Source organism: Magallana gigas, chromosome 4 (genome assembly GCF_963853765.1).
Source record: "Magallana gigas chromosome 4, xbMagGiga1.1, whole genome shotgun sequence".
NCBI classification, from domain to species: domain Eukaryota; kingdom Metazoa; phylum Mollusca; class Bivalvia; order Ostreida; family Ostreidae; genus Magallana; species Magallana gigas.
In genome coordinates this window covers 8,130,469-8,147,144 of record NC_088856.1, presented here as the reverse complement: position 1 = coordinate 8,147,144, position 16,676 = coordinate 8,130,469, and the positions used below count along the sequence as shown (strand labels likewise).

Genomic DNA, 16,676 nt, shown 5'->3' with positions numbered 1-16,676 from the left:
TACAATTTTAATCAAGGTTTAATTTGTGTATATCATCATTCCTGTAGGCTATGCTGTATCAAATATTGACAGTCTCCCTGATGTCAAACTTCTCCCTACTTTTCTGTTAGGGAGAAATAAATCTACCAAAAATTAGGTTGGTACCGGTATGATAAAAGACTCTTTACGTTTTGAAAAATTTAAACTGTTTTCTTAACTTCGTCAAATTTCAAATCAACAGATACAAAAGAGTTGGTTTTGGTTATGACTATAATAAAATGAAATTACATGTAAGTAAATTCACAAAAATCTCAAGTATATAATTATTTTTTCTTCGCTAGCATGATGTTTTAAATTTGTGTTAAAATTTCCTTGTCAAAGAAGAACATTCTCTGCAAGTGAAGTGATTTTGTGTAACCTTTAATATTATTGTTTTAATATACTTTTAGACATTTTATATACCAAATTTTGAAAGATTAATCAATACTTTGAAGTAGGTATATTATGATTATTAAAATGATATTTAAATATAGGTTTACATGTACATCAACATACAAATGATTATGAATGTATTCAAGCACATCTAGTCAATGAATCAAGCAAGTCTAAAAAATTGAAGATGAACAATATCAAATTGTGAATCCGATATTAAATTTGTTGTACATTCCATCAGCACAAGTATAAAAATTTGTTTTACAACTGGTCATTTTTTTTTTAGTTTTGTAATTGATTAAAGAATTGATCTATTTTTTTTTCATTTTTAATCTATAATGTATTTTGTATTGTGCCCTGACAGAAAAAAAAATTATTTACCTACCTACCTACCCAACTTCAAAATTTAGGGTCGGGTTAGGGGAAACATAGATATTTTTAATGATGGCCCAATATCCTCATCGGTATTTTCAAAATTTCTTGAATATTTTACTTACTTGCATGTAATACTCTGGAACAATAGCTTAAATAACTGTCACTGATCCAAAAGCAGACAAACTTGTAATAGAACAATCAGTCATCATTTCAGATTATTTTATGAAAAAATGTGTTAATTTATTATACTTTGCGTTCGATGGTTTGTACTTTTCAAAAGAAATCAGAAACCAAGAGGAATCAACGAATAGAACCATACTTAATTCCATATGTAATTTTTCCTTATAAGAGTAATTCCTCTGAGTTTTATTGAAAGAAAGTTTCTTAATGTATCCTGAATTATCTTAAAATACTAGAGATTCAAAAGTTTTGTACAAAGAATTATCTGCATTAATTAGATACTCAATTCATTAATCATAAAACAGGGTATCTTTTCAAAATATTGCACAGTTTTGGAAATGTCAATTTACTTGAATCATTACAGTTTTAAGGTCGCACTAGCAGCTAATAAATACAAATAAACAAAAATCCGGATAACAAAATGAATACGACACACAACAATGAACGAACAATCAACAGAGTTTTTGAGATGAATGGTATGTGTACTTCTACTTAAACGAACGAAACTTACAATATAGGTTTTATTATGATTATTTGAACAATTTTAATGTGGTTTGTCTGTCTTTTTATTTTAAATCCTGATTTTGTAGTTGACATTTTTTCATTTCTTTTTATTTTATGAATTAAAATTAGAAAAACGGTAACGGAAAATAAATGATTCGTACACCTCGACGACAAAAACTCAATGTTGAAATTTTATTGTTTCTAAAAGGAAAAATAAAACTTTAAAATTAGCGTTTTAAAGCTAGGTTTTTTTTTTTCAATATTGCTGGCGTGCCTAGAATAAAAATTTAAAACAGAACGAAAACAATGTGTGTTTTCCTACTTAAATTGGTTTAAGTCATTTGAAAAGACATACAAAACATTGTCTAACATTACAAAGATTTAAAACGATTTGATTTATTCTGTTTGGGTTTTCAATTCATTATTTTTAAACCATAACGTTGAGGGAAAACAAAGACTTTAATCTGAATTTTTTACCATAATTATGTTTTGGAATATACATGCAATTCAAATATTACTATCATTGTGTAATTGCATCTCTAGACTTGTGGAAATCAGTATTTTTTTTATATCCAAATTTATATGAAGACTTTTATTTTAACAATGTATGGACGTAAGGAAATGGAGAGACCTGATAAAAAAGAATTAATTGTATCTTATGAAAAATCGGAATGGCAATTACTACAAATACAATGGAAAACACAATAATAAAAGCATGCGCATATGTACAAAAAATAATAGAAACAGGAATTAACAAACGTCTTTATAAGTTCCATGTCACTCGTCTTTCTCCAGGTTTATACCACTGCTCAATTTTGAACGCAATTTTAATTTACAATCTTTAAAAAAATCCATGGCAAAATATCATATACAATACTTAAAACAAATGTTTAAATTAGTAAATTATTTCCTCAAACTATATACTTATATCATTTTTTTCAACGACTCTAAGATCAAAAACTTATTTTAAAATGGTGTTACGCATGTATCAGCAATTGCGTGAATTTCGCATTGCACGACCTGTGTTACGTTGCATGAACGAAACCAAGACCAACAGCAATACACCCACAAGGACCCCGACGGAAATGATACTGATTTCAATCTATTTCTTCTTGCTTGTCTCAGTAATGTCTTTGAATGCAGAATCCCCTTCTAATTTCTTCGCAATACCTTTAAAATTAAAATAATTATATGATACCTTGCCATTATGATACAAAACGTGAGGAAATATCAGACTGGGCATTTATACATTTAAAGAGCGACAAAATAAACTCTACAAGATATTCACTTTCGTGCCATTGTATACTTTTTTTTTTTACAATGTAAACCGATATTCAAAGAAAATATTTAAAACATTCAAAACACATTTTCAAACAAAGGGTTTAATATAATGAAATGCAAAGTTAAAACTTCGTATATGATATTGCAGCTGCTGTTTTTAAACTGTTACAAATATCAACTAAAGGTAATAAGATCTCTTAATATACTTTAAACAAAGCTCTTTGTTATATAAAAGAAAAAAATGAAGAGAGCTTACCTTTCATATTTTCATGTTCTCTTGACAATTGAGATTCTTTCTTAAGTTTTGAAGTTTTGACTGAGGTTGTAAGACTTGTATAAACAGATATGCCTAAAAATAATACTTATTATCACTTGTCCAATTTGTTTCTACTCAAAAACTTATTTTTGCTTAATGAATGTTTGTCACTTTATGCATCAAGTTTGATAAAAAAAAAAGAAGATATTAACAAAATAAGCTCAGATACGTCGGATGTGAAATGAAGGTTAATTACCTGTTGTGGGAGTCAGCTTCATCAAAGTCATGTTCAAATTTGTCGTAAGAGAAGCGGATCCAGTATCTGATAAAAAAGAAGTCAATGTTGGCAATGCTGTATTGTGTCTATGAAATGTAACGTTTGTAAATAAAATGTTTCTAGTATATTTCTACAATATCAAGAAATAGATTTATAAATAAAAATAAACCATTGTAAAGGTTTTAATATTAAGAGTAAAATGGCAGCACTCTTCAGCTAAAAGCCAGATGATCATTTCAATGTTTTTGTTTAATGTATGCTACCCCCCCCCCCCCTTTATCTTATCATAAAAATGAATATAATGTCCTACGGGCCCAGTTGTACTAAGAAAAAACGTGTACGTTGGTGAAAAGGTGCTGAATTCTTTCATGCTATGAATTAAAATTCTTAGTTGAAAGATATTTGCTATCTCAAAAAGATTTGTTGTGATGAATTTGACTGTTATTTTCAAGGCAACTTCATTAATTTTCTCCAAAATCGTTCCGGGGCGATTCTACAATTTTCTGCTACATTACGGGTATAAGGGAGGCATTTTAACTGTGATAAGGGCCTTTCCTGAGACACAGTTAGATTATCTAAACTAAGGATAGTGAAGTGAAATTACATTATATGTAATAGCATGATTGTAGGCTTATAGTTTTGTTATGTAAATGTCAATAATAAGGTGTGTCGATGTACCTATTTCGTAAATGTCCGATATGCAATGTAAACCCCTTGCACGCACGGGTCAAAGTCTAGTTAAGACTTTTTAAAATCGCACATGCTAACTTTTGTTAAAATATGCCTTTGAATTATGTTGAATGGAAATACTGTAGCTTTGTTGATTTTCAAGACGTTGCCTAAAATTCTAAGGTTAAGGTAATGATCTGATTTTATGTTGCAATGTAGTCATTTTATGATTTTTAAGGAAATATTTACTCTTCTTTTAAAAATAATTCATAATGCAATAAACGTTACTAACGAGTGGTTAAAAACAATAAGAAAATGCAGGAAAACGTTTAAACAAAATCAACTGTTGGCGTTTAGTTCAGGTAATTTTTTTTCATAAAATTGACCCTATCTTTATCTAATTAAAGAATTGCCAATATCTTTTAAAAAATAATTTAAATATTTTTTTTCTGCATATATTTCTATGATGAGTTTTAACGAACGTATAGGGCATTGTTCTACCAGAGATGTTATTTTAATAATATTGCCTATATCTTATTCGGCTCAATCTATTTCTTTGTTTGTCTTTGATATTGGTTTTGACTTCTCATTTTAACAAAACTTAAAACAGTTTACACAATGAATAATACAAATTTAATGTTGAGTCGTCTTTTGCCCAAAAATGTTGTCTTTGCTAAAGTTTCCTATTAAGTCCGTGCGACCGGCTATTCTTTAATGACTTATACATGCAGCACAAAATACAGAGTAAGCAGCCACATACGCACTAGAACCGAACCATTTTGTTATCGCTATTGATACTACTAAATCGCGAAGGTTCGTAGATGAAAAAAATTGATAAATATAAGCTCTTGACCGATTTATTGATATAACACATATTGACAGCAGTTATTTTCTTAAACGAAGTTCTGAGATAACCTCGTAAATGTTTGAGATCTTATAAAACCTGTCCTGTAAAAGCGATTACACAACTCATACCTAACATTGTTAATAAGAAGGAAATGATGCCCATTCAGTTTTAAGTATAAGTGGTCAACATTTACCCAACGTTAAACTACATGTAAACTATATGTAGCTTATAATGATATAAAGAATGAAAACACCTAAGGAAGGATATGATTCAGTAATAAGTAAACTTTAACATTTTAATGACTTACCTGAAATACTTCTACGTGAAGCCAGTCTGATTGAATGGGCGCTGGTGTAGTATGGTGTCTTTCGTCTTTCGATCACTAACGGTTTATTTTCATCAATGTTTGGATTGTTGGTTCCTATATCAATAGAAATCTCTTCTTTGTTGATACATTCTACGTACAATTAAGATGGAAAAAAATTAAAAAAACATACAGGACAAAGTAACATGTACATGTATATGAACCCCGCAAATATTTTTTTTGTTTTTTGAAAGGGGGGGGGGTATTTTTTGTTCTTATTTTTGTCACTGGACTTTGAAAAAAAAAGCGGTTTGAATGTGAATATCTGGAGTTTGAAGACACATTCAATAATCATCTTTTTTAAAGTAAAATTTTCAAGTTAAATCGTATTTGTCTTATTAAATCAATATCAAAATATTGAGAATACTTTAAACACAAGAAAAATGCACATAAGAAAACTTTCATTTTTGTATTAGTGAAAATAAAGTAAGACATTTCATAAGACTAGCCTAGTCTGGTGTATTGGCAGCCAGTTGAAGTATTACAACGTTTCCTGGAACATGCGCACGTTCTCTGGCAACCAAATCCATAGCGCGGATAAAGACATTCAAATTCACAGTTTCTCCCGAAAAAACCGGCTTGACATCTTTCAGCTATATAGGAAAAATCATCAAATTAAGTAGTTTATTAATATAGATTTTGAATTATTCTATATAGAAATATTTTCACATTTATATTTTATAATGGCTTTTGAGACAGATATTATTAAAATGCATCGTTTTCAACTTAATACATGCACATTATTCCCGATTTTTAAAAATTGATTTGGATAAAGTCATACATTCTTTTGTTTAAAGTGACTCGACATACCTTCATAGCATTTGAAAAATATATCAAACTTTTTTAAAATATAGTTTTTAACAATAAAAAGACCAGTAATAACATTCAACAACCTAAGTGTATCTATTTATTTTTGTTTCGTCCTTACGAATCTATTTAATGTAGGTAATATTTTATAATATAAAGTTTCCGTGTGTAAAATTTGATAGTTTGTTGTTTCACAGTTTTTGAGAGATAAATTGTTTTAACGTAATGGTTGCAAACAAAACACAAACAAAAAACAAGAAAAATGAAACATCAGTCGGATTTGTTCATATCAAGTGTCAAATGCAGTAATCTGTATAAAAATCATTTAATACAGAAAGAGTCTGTCGTCGTTTTAAAATATCCATTAAAACTTAATTACATTGTAACAGTAATTCGGCTCCACAACAAACTGTTTGAATTTCAATTTAGTGTATAGGAACAGATAAGTCTTTGTTTACCTGGAGGCGGGCATCCATTTATATGATGACATGAAAGTGGATTGCAAGAACAAATCTTTCTGCATCGATGCCCATATTCTGGATACGTACACTGTAGATGACAATTTCTTCCAGTATATCCGTCTGCACAACGATATGAAGGACCCAAAGAATGAACTGGCTGTGCTTGGAAACTGAAATCAAATGTGTTCCTTTTAATAAAAGCAGTAAAGATATAAAGCAGTAAAGATATATACAAATGTTATCAAAAATTATCAATTAAAGCTATTTAAATCTTTCATTTAAAACACTGAACATTGCATCCAGAAGCAGTTTAGGTCACTTAATTGTATTGCGAAAATTTCTTTATTGTCATGCACGTATTCATAATAATCGATCATCTAATCGTAAGATGTAAAGATGTAAAGAAAAAATACAAAAAGGATGTAAATATGAAATTGGAAACACTATTCAATGACTGTCATTATATATTACATGTGTTATAATTTAAAACTCATCTGTGTCAAAAATGTACCACACACACACACACACACACACACACACACACACACACACACACACACACAAAACTAATTTTTAGATTAATTTAATTGAACAGTTGAACAGAATATGATTTGTAGTCTGCCAATAGAAAAATATAATGGAAAAAAGAACAATGAAGTGTTTAATTAACAGGGAACATCAATTTTAAAAAATAGACGCTAATAGATAGATAGTATCAAGAGCTAACATTTATAGCATATTAGGAAACAGGATGAGAGACACTTAACAGAATGCGTACACTTCATCATAGTTCTTGATTTGTGACATTAAATCGTTTCAAACGAATAGTTTAGAAATGAGTACGCAATTAATCCTGATATATTTACATCTACCGATAATGTTTCCCTTTATTTCCTGCGGAAACTTATAGTTAATTCACAGCTCTGTAAAACAGCCAGATTTAAATCTACACGCCCCGCTTATCGATTGGTCGAAACCTGAATTTTACTTACCTTTTACAATCAATTAATTATTTTGTTTAAGATGTAAATATAAACGATAAATGCTTTCTTTGAAGATTTATGCGGGTTATGAAGGTAGCAAACATTGTAGTCAGAAATCTACATTTATTTACCCGCTAACACAAGTTATGTATTTGTTCTGCAATGTCCCCAACTTTATATCCTGCACAAATCACCAAGGAAAGCATTTTAGTATTTAAATGTTTACCGTAAATAGACGAAATTTCATTAAATATATGTAGCAATATTAAATGTGAAACGAAAAGTATTCTATGTTAACAAGCGTGCTGATTGAAACCGTCACCTTTAGAGTACCTCGTTAAGTAATATTGATAATCAAATAAAATAAATTAAATAATTAAAACAGCGAATACTTGTTACCCTACTGATTATGTTATTGGACTATAGATAACAATCAAACGTAACAGAAATTTAGCTAATAACAATCAGGATAAAAAGTGACTTAAAATAGTGTTCTGTTGTGTCTAAATAGCAGAAAGAGTTTGATACTCTGGCTCGTGTCCGTGCACTTTGTACAAACATTATTATATATCTGCAAATGTTACCTTTGCTAGCATGCTATATGTAAAGTCATATATATACAACCACGAGCTTATAAAATGTTCAAATGAATTAGAAGTATATCAATCATGATAAATTTGTAAATGTTAAGCAACTTACATTGATTCCAATGAAGATAAAATTAAAACGAGAAGAACAATCCATCCAAGAAAAAGTATTTCCTTTGCTGTCATTCTCTCTCATTTTTTATGCCATACACTAAGAGCTGTTGTGTTTTAATATAACGTAAAACAGTTAATTCCCGTATTTAGCAGTTATTATACTGATATCTTATTGCAAATATCAATAACAATTGTAGTCGATTAAAAGGACATTGAAAATAATTTTTTTCTGTAAATTCAATAAGGAAGAACGAACTTAAGTATTGAATCATGAACTTATTTTGTGATATCCGACTTGCCTAGAGTAATTTCAATATTAACCTTTATGCGATCTCGTTGCAAGCAACAAGTATATCTTCCAACTTTTTTTTAAAACGTTTATGAACAATAAAAAAAATTATAAAATCTTCCGTTTCCTATAGCCTTAAAGATCGTACGGTGTCATTGGACAGAAATTTGTATATGTTGAAAGGGATGTGCCTGATGATATTAAGGTCAAACGTTTGACATAGAACATCCAAACATCATTATTAAAAAACTCAAAAACGGAGAATTTCTTTTGTCCTTTCTGATATTTTAACCCTAAAAAAATATTGAATTTATTTTTTTACATACTTACGCCTTTACACACACACACACACACACACACACCTATATATAAATATATATATATATATATATATATATATATATATATATATATATATATATATATATATATATATATATATATATATATATATAATGAATTAGAAGTATATCAATCATGATAAAGAACAAGATACAGTATTGACATTATTTGGCCTAAAAACAATAAGAAAATGCAGAAAAACGTTTAAACAAAATCAACTGTTGGCGTTTAGTTCAGGTAATTTTTTTTTCATAAAATTGACCTTATTTTTATCTAATTAAAGAATTGCCAATATCTTTTAAAAAATAATTTAATTATTTTTTTTTCTGCATATATTTCTATGATGAGTTTTAACGAACGTATAGGGCATTGTTCTACCAGAGATGTTATTTTAATAATATTGCCTATATCTTATTCGGCTCAATTTATTTCTTTGTTTGTCTTTGATATTGGTTTTGACTTCTCATTTTAACAAAACTTAAAACATTTTACACAATGAATAATACAAATTTAATGTTGAGTCGTCTTTTGCCCAAAAATGTTCTCTTTGCTAAAGTTTCCTATTAAGTCCGCGCGACCGGCTATTCTTTAATGACTTATACATGCAGCACAAAATACAGAGTAAGCAGCCACATACGCACTAGAACCGAACCATTTTGTTATCGCTATTGATACTACTAAATCGCGAAGGTTCGTAGATAGCAGAATATCAGAAAGAGTTTGATACTCTGGCTCGTGTCCGTGCACTTTGTACAAACATTATTATATATCTGCAAATGTTACCTTTGCTAGCATGCTATTTGTAAAGTCATATATATACAACCACGAGCTTATAAAATGTTCAAATGAATTAGAAGTATATCAATCATGATAAATTTGTAAATGATAAGCAACTTACATTGATTCCAATGAAGATAAAATTAAAACGAGAAGAACAATCCATCCAAGAAAAAGTATTTCCTTTGCTGTCATTCTCTCTAATTTTTTATGCCATACACTAAGAGCAATAACAATTGTAGTCGATTAAAAGGACATTGAAAATAATTTTTTTCTGTAAATTCAATAAGGAAGAACGAACTTAAGTATTGAATCATGAACTTATTTTGTGATATCCGACTTGCCTAGAGTAATTTCAATATAAACCTTTATGCGATCTCGTTGCAAGCAACAAGTATATCTTCCAACTTTTTTTTAAAACGTTTATGAACAATAAAAAAAATTATAAAATCTTCCGTTTCCTATAGCCTTAAAGTTCGTACGGTGTCATTGGACAGAAATTGGTATATGTTGAAAGGGATGTGCCTGATGATATTAAGGTCAAACGTTTGACATAGAACATCCAAACATCATTATTAAAAAACTCAAAAACGGAGAATTTCTTTTGTCCTTTCTGATATTTTAACCCTAAAAAAATATTGAATTTATTTTTTTACATACTTACGCCTTTACACACCCACCCACACACACCCACACACACACACACACACACACACACACACACACATATATATATATATATATATATATATATATATATATATATATATATATATATATATATATATATATATATATATATATATATATATATATATATATATATATATATATAATGAATTAGAAGTATATCAATCATGATAAAGAACAAGATGCAGTATTGGCATTATTTGGCCGCAAAATTTACGATTCTTTCAACGTCTTTGTCTGCGTTATTGAAGTTGTGCATTGTACTATTTATGTTATTAGCGAAATCCTACAGGCACTAAAATGACGTCATTTTTCATTATGACGTCACTAATGTGCGCTAAACATGGAATGCTCGTTTAAATGCGTTACTATTACTTATTAGGTTAGTTACTGACTCACTACGGAAATATATTGGGTTGATCAATCTCATAGATGGCGAGGCGAAGCCGAGCCGTCTATGAGATTGATCAACCCAATATATTTCCGTAGTGAGTTAGTAACTAACCTAATAAGTGTTTTGTTTTCCCGAGGACTATCAAGAGACATATTCATTTACAAATAGCGGTGATCTACGCTAAGCCATTACAAGATGCATTACATCTCGTCCAATTAAACTCATTTAAACTCTTCAAAATTATAAATACCACCTTTCAAATACGCTTAAAAAATCTTCGCTTCACCCATATTACTTACAATGTTTTGTTGCTATTCAATTTTAAACCTCTGCAGAGATTTGAGCAAATTTAGACGCTGCCATTTTGTTCTGCTCCAGACACAACAATGTGACGTCAATATTCAAAGGGCAACTACTCTAATTTTAAAAAAAAATCCCAAAGGGCCACTACTCTAAATGTTTTGAGGACTTACTGAACACGATTTCTGTGTTAAATAATATGAAATATCGAGATAAGTAGGTGAGGCGGCGGCCAATGACGGCCATATTGCCTAATATTAATCCTCAAAGAACCTACATAGAGATATATGAGGCAATCACGTGCCATGTTTATTCCAATGAAAATATGACATTTCAGTCCGAGGGAAAACAAAATTTGATGTTTTATGAGTATTTTTCGTTAAAATTAGACACTTTCACATGCGACAACCACTTTTATAGTTTACGTGCCGGCTCATGATTTCATCATTTATTCTTACACTTAAAATGGTGTTGGTTGTCACGTATGAACAATATGAATTTTTAAGAAAATGAATACAAAAAATGATATCTTACTGATGTCAATAACATTTTTATCTATTGTTATCGACGTCAACAACGCTATCATAGCTGAGTGAGAAGCTGATTAGTAGAATGCATTTAAAATTGACAAGTAACTTTTTAGCCCTAAATATTGTTCCACTGATTCTTAAATCATGCACACAGTACAGCTTACGAACACGGACGGTGCGACACGGCTCAACAATGTGTAACACCCAGTGTATACATATATATGTAAAAAAAATATTGAGTATTCAAGAGCAATACTTTTTGGTTTATTTAGTTCTTTTTTTAACAAACTTGACTATGTATTAATTTACTAAATAAAGAGAAACTAAAGGGGAAAAAATAGAAAACAACAACAGCAGCAAATTACAACACAAACGCTTAAACCTATACGAGGGTCAATCAAAAAAATACGAAGACTTTTGTCATAGCTATGTTACTTAACGTCATAGCAATACTAAATTTAGTAAACTGTTAAATATGACTTTCATACAAAATATATGATAGACAGCCACATTGTCTTCGCATTTTTTTGATTGACCCTCGTACAATTGTTCCGGTGGATATCGCCGACATATTGAAAGGCTTAATCAAAACACTAATAATTTCTTTTTTGTTAAGTCACTTTATAACTATAAGATCGTATACGCAGTAGTCTGATCAATTTAAATAGCGCTTAGAATTCTAACGGTAGAACATATATTGTCTCCCGTAATATTTTCTCACGAACTCTTTTCAACGAAATCAACTCTAAGGGCGGATGAAAACAATTGTACTTTCTCAAAAAGAAAAACGTAGTTTTATATTTTGTGTTATTTTTTTTTCAAAATGCATGTTTGTTATGTACATTCACATGTCACATTGTAGGAACATAAGTGTACAATTTTAGGTAGTGATGTTTGTCGAAGCGAGAGAACAAATAGCGCTGCGAACTGTATTTTGACCGTACAATGTACATTATAGACGGAAAATACGTAAATAACTAATTTCTGGAGGGGCAGTATCGCGATTTTTATATGGTTAATTGTTAACTAGAAAAAGTTAATCTTTATGCTCGTCATTTAAATCTTAAAATATATCTTCGGAAAATATTTTTATTGGATCAAAACAGTGCAAACATTCAATAAGAAATCGAATCAACATTTCAAGAGAAGTGTTTCTCATTTCTTTCACAAAACATGTCGTTTCTTGTTTTGAAAATATTTCCCCAATACGATATCTTTCAGAAAAAAAACTACGTATATGAAGGAAGCAATGCATTCTTTAAATTTGAAGGTTTTTCGGGGGGGGGGGGGGAGGGGGGTTACCATGCCTCGATTTTGCTCACTATACGCGTAGCTCTTATAAGTATGCACGGGTAGGTCTGATTTGCAGATGAACATCTGTATGCGTAGCTTCGAACAGTACAATAAGCTTTATTACTTTTGTTGACTGAAATTACGTTTTGTAAGACTCGTTTTTTTTTGTTTTTTGTTTTAAAAAAAGGTAAAAAAAAACAATTAAGAAAAAAATCGGACACAATTGTATACAAAAAAACCAAAGCCCATTGATTTGTAAAATTATTTCCCGCGCTTGCGTGGGATGTCATCTAGTTATCTATACTACTATATCAAAATAATAGACTCGAGTTTTTGGGCTTTAATACCAAGAATTCGGAAGAGAACTGTCTTTTGTTTTATATATTTTAAACATCATTGGTACTTGAAGTTTACCAATTTGTTTTTATATCTTCCCAATCAAGCTTCGCTAATTAATAATCAACGAAAAGTCCTTTTAAAAACCCTGAAATCATCTGGATTTTTTTGGATTTTACAATCTTGCGCATGCACATTACATTCACGCTAAATCATGGGAGGCTCTTTTCTTTATGTTTCCACAATATCACATTTGCATGGAGAAACTCAAACGATTACAAATACGTGTAAATTTTCATTGAAGCTTTTTCATATACTGTATATTCCTTATTTTTCGCGAGTACTTAATTCCGCGATTTAACGATTCTCCATCAAATTGCGAGAACATAAAATAGTGAATGCCGAAATTTTATCATAGTTTCATGTAGTTTACATATGTCGGAATATTAAAAGCGAGATTTTAGAATTCGCGAGACGAGTTTCTCGCGATTTTATGCTGATATTAATTCGTCGCGTTTAATTAGGAATATATAGTAATATGTTCATCAAAGGAAATACGGGAGATAATTCTAGCTCAGTGCATTTAATATGAAAAATCCCGAGAGTTCCAAGTGTCAACATGGTGAGGAGATTCGAAGCGAGTAAAATACGTTTGTGAAAAAGTGTTGAATTCTTCATTAATATAAATAAAGTTTTAGATGAAAGGTATTTACAGCCTCAAAATGGTTTGTTATGAATAATTTGACTGTTATTTTTAATGCAGCTTCATTAATTTTCTCAAAAAATCGTTTTGGAGCGATTCTGCAATTTGTTGCTACATTACAGGTATATAGGAGGCGTTTTAACTGTGGTGATGGCCTCTCCCGAGACACAGTTAGATTATTCTTACTAGGTAGAGTGTAGTGAAATTAATAGTATTATTGTAGGCTTAAAGCTTCGTTATGTACATGCCAACAATACGTTAATGTCCGATATCACATGCAATGTCAACCCGTGCACGCACGGGTCTAAGTCTAGTTTATGTATTAAAGGTTTTGATATCAATTGCGTATACTGTAAGTATATTATAGATAAAGTTTCTAGTTCCACTTGTCAATATAAATACTTGAATCCAAATACTTGTGCTAGGACTCCGTTTTTAAATCTTATTAATCCAAAACCTATAGAGTTGTTTTCAAAATAGCACTCGTGTACATATGGTAGCTATGTAAAAGGATGTGCAATGTCGATTAAAAAACTATTAATTACAAAATACTGCAGCAAAAATATTTGTTTTCATCATTGAAATTTTTTGAAGTGGTGAGTTCATTCATACAATGGTCATTCTATTGAGTTAACTAACCATTACAAACCAATGCTTAATGATAGAACCACGCATACAGTAAAATTTTAAATATATATGTTTAAAATTGCGTTACGCGTACAGTATGAAATAATGACAACTCATGATATTCTGAGGATTTTTTTCTAATTTTATTTGCAATGGTATCAAATTATCAGATTATTCTCTTAAAGTATACATCTACCTCCACATGTCCCCTATTCAGTCGTAATATTTTAATGATTGTATTTCCTACAAAATAATCATTTCAATTTTGGAATGTGACCTTGGATATTGATTGTCAAAAAGTTCATGAAAAATCATGTGAATGGATGAAATGAATACAACTGTTTATATTTGTGCCAGTTTATTACCATAACGTATTGAATTGTTAAGGAATTTTTTTTAGACCCATTTATCAATTCGTTTGATTAAAATCTTCGACTGTTCGCAGAGCTACCTCATCTATTTGTTTATTTGCTTCGACAAACAGTGCTGCCCATAACTGTACACTTCCGTTCCTACACTGTGCATGTGGTATATTAGTTTTTATAGAAGGAATCGTAGAATCAGTGGATCAATATATAAAGTTCCTTCCGTGATTTTGTCTTAAAGTTTTTGACTTAATCTTTATAAGACACTTTAAAGGTTTAGATAAAGTTCCTTCCATGATCTTGTTTTAAGGTTTATCAGACTTTTTAAACACTTTAGATAGAGTTCCTTCCGTGATCTTGTCTTAAAATTTCCACTTCATCTTTATCAGACAATTTAAACATTTAAATAAAGTTTTTTCCGTGATCTTGTCTTAAAATTTTTGACTTTATCTCTATCGGACACTTTAAATATTTTGTTCAAACATCATTTAATTGAAGAAACTGAGAGAGAGAGAGAGAGAGAGAGAGAGAGAGAGAGAGAGAGAGAGAGAGAGAGAGATATATTTCATTTGTTATTCACTAATATGTTATCGTTTAAAGTAATACACATTGAAATAGAATCCAACAAAGCAGTTTCAGTCCACGTACTATATCTGTCAATCAAATTAGCCCGCGAGCAGCACCACGTGCTCTTTCCGTGATAAAGTTTTTCCAAGTCCAAAGAAAATAGAAATATGTTTGACAATAAAGTATTTTATAGTGTTTTTAATGTATAATATGATTCTTACACACTCTATGTGTGAAAGTTGATTTGTTTACATACTACGTTATTTAAGCAGAAAACTACACGTGTAAACCCCCTTCTCTCTCTCTCTCTCTCTCTCTCTCTCTCTCTCTCTCTCTCTCTCTCTCTCTCTCTCTCTCTCTCTGAGTGTAGATTTGGGTGCGAACAATATTGTGAAACATGAACAGATCTAATTTGCTTATTAACATCTTTCAAGTCCAGTCCAATCATTCCCATTTCCATTTCTTTTTTTATCCAATGATATTTTTTAATTGAGATTGCTTATCAAACTTTCAGAGAGTCGAAGACCCCCCTCCCCCTTTTCCCCTACCTTCTTCGAGTTCGTTGTTCATGCATTTAAAATTAAGACTGACGTCGCGTTTAAAATTTTAACGTCTTGCTAAAAATGGAACAGTTTTCAATATAAATTTCATGATATATATGTTTAAGTCACATATATAAATTATATACCACTGGATTTGATAAATTCAAGGCTGTTTAAAATGTTTGGTGCTGTGCATATTTGAAACACGGCAAATTTCGGCCAATAACGTCCCTTGTTCTTTGTAAATGTTAAGCAACTTACATTGATTCCAGTGATGATAAAATTAAAACAAGAAGAACAATCCATCTAAGAAAAAGTATTTCCTTTGCTGTCATTCTCTCTAATTTTTTATGCCATACACTAAGAGCTGTTGAGTTTTAATATAACGTAAAACAGTTAATTCCCGTATTTAGCAGTTATTATACTGATATCTTATTGCAAATATCAATAACAATTGTAGTCAAGTAAAAGGACATTGAAAATAATTTTTTATTATAAATAAATTATTTGATTGTATTGAATTTACTCTAGGCAAGTCGGATATCTCAAAATAAGTTCATGATTCAATACTTAAGTTCGTTCTTCCTTGTTGAATTTACAGGAAAAAATTATTTTCAATGTCCTTTATGTATATATATATATATATATATATATATATATATATATATATATATATATATATATATATATATATATATATATATATATATATATAAAACAGGAGCTATGTTTGAAGCGAAATGTTATTTATTATGTTAAATGTCTTATCATCAAAATTATGAAAAGAATGAAACTAGGTGAAATT

The 16,676-nt window shown here is 29.9% G+C and overlaps 1 protein-coding gene across 4 annotated transcripts; it reads right to left on the bottom strand.

Annotated features, from left to right (window-relative positions):
• Nucleotides 1-1,118: 1,118 nt before the first annotated feature.
• Nucleotides 1,119-16,342, bottom strand: LOC117682702 (multiple epidermal growth factor-like domains protein 11). Of its 4 annotated transcripts, none has more exons than XM_066081152.1 (7): nt 16,133-16,342; nt 6,430-6,602; nt 5,614-5,757; nt 5,108-5,221; nt 3,264-3,329; nt 3,008-3,100; nt 1,119-2,640 (listed from the first exon to the last, which is right to left on the bottom strand). In XM_066081152.1, exons 1-7 carry the CDS (start codon nt 16,204-16,206, stop codon nt 2,573-2,575), a joined length of 732 nt encoding a protein of 243 aa, XP_065937224.1. In that variant the 5' UTR covers nt 16,207-16,342; the 3' UTR covers nt 1,119-2,572. The 4 variants fall into 4 exon arrangements, with proteins under 4 accessions (XP_065937224.1, XP_065937225.1, XP_034306773.2 ...); XM_066081153.1 differs by lacking the exon at nt 16,133-16,342 and adding an exon at nt 9,646-9,734; XM_034450882.2 differs by lacking the exon at nt 16,133-16,342 and adding an exon at nt 8,115-8,492.
• Between the last annotated feature and the right edge of the window lie 334 nt (nt 16,343-16,676).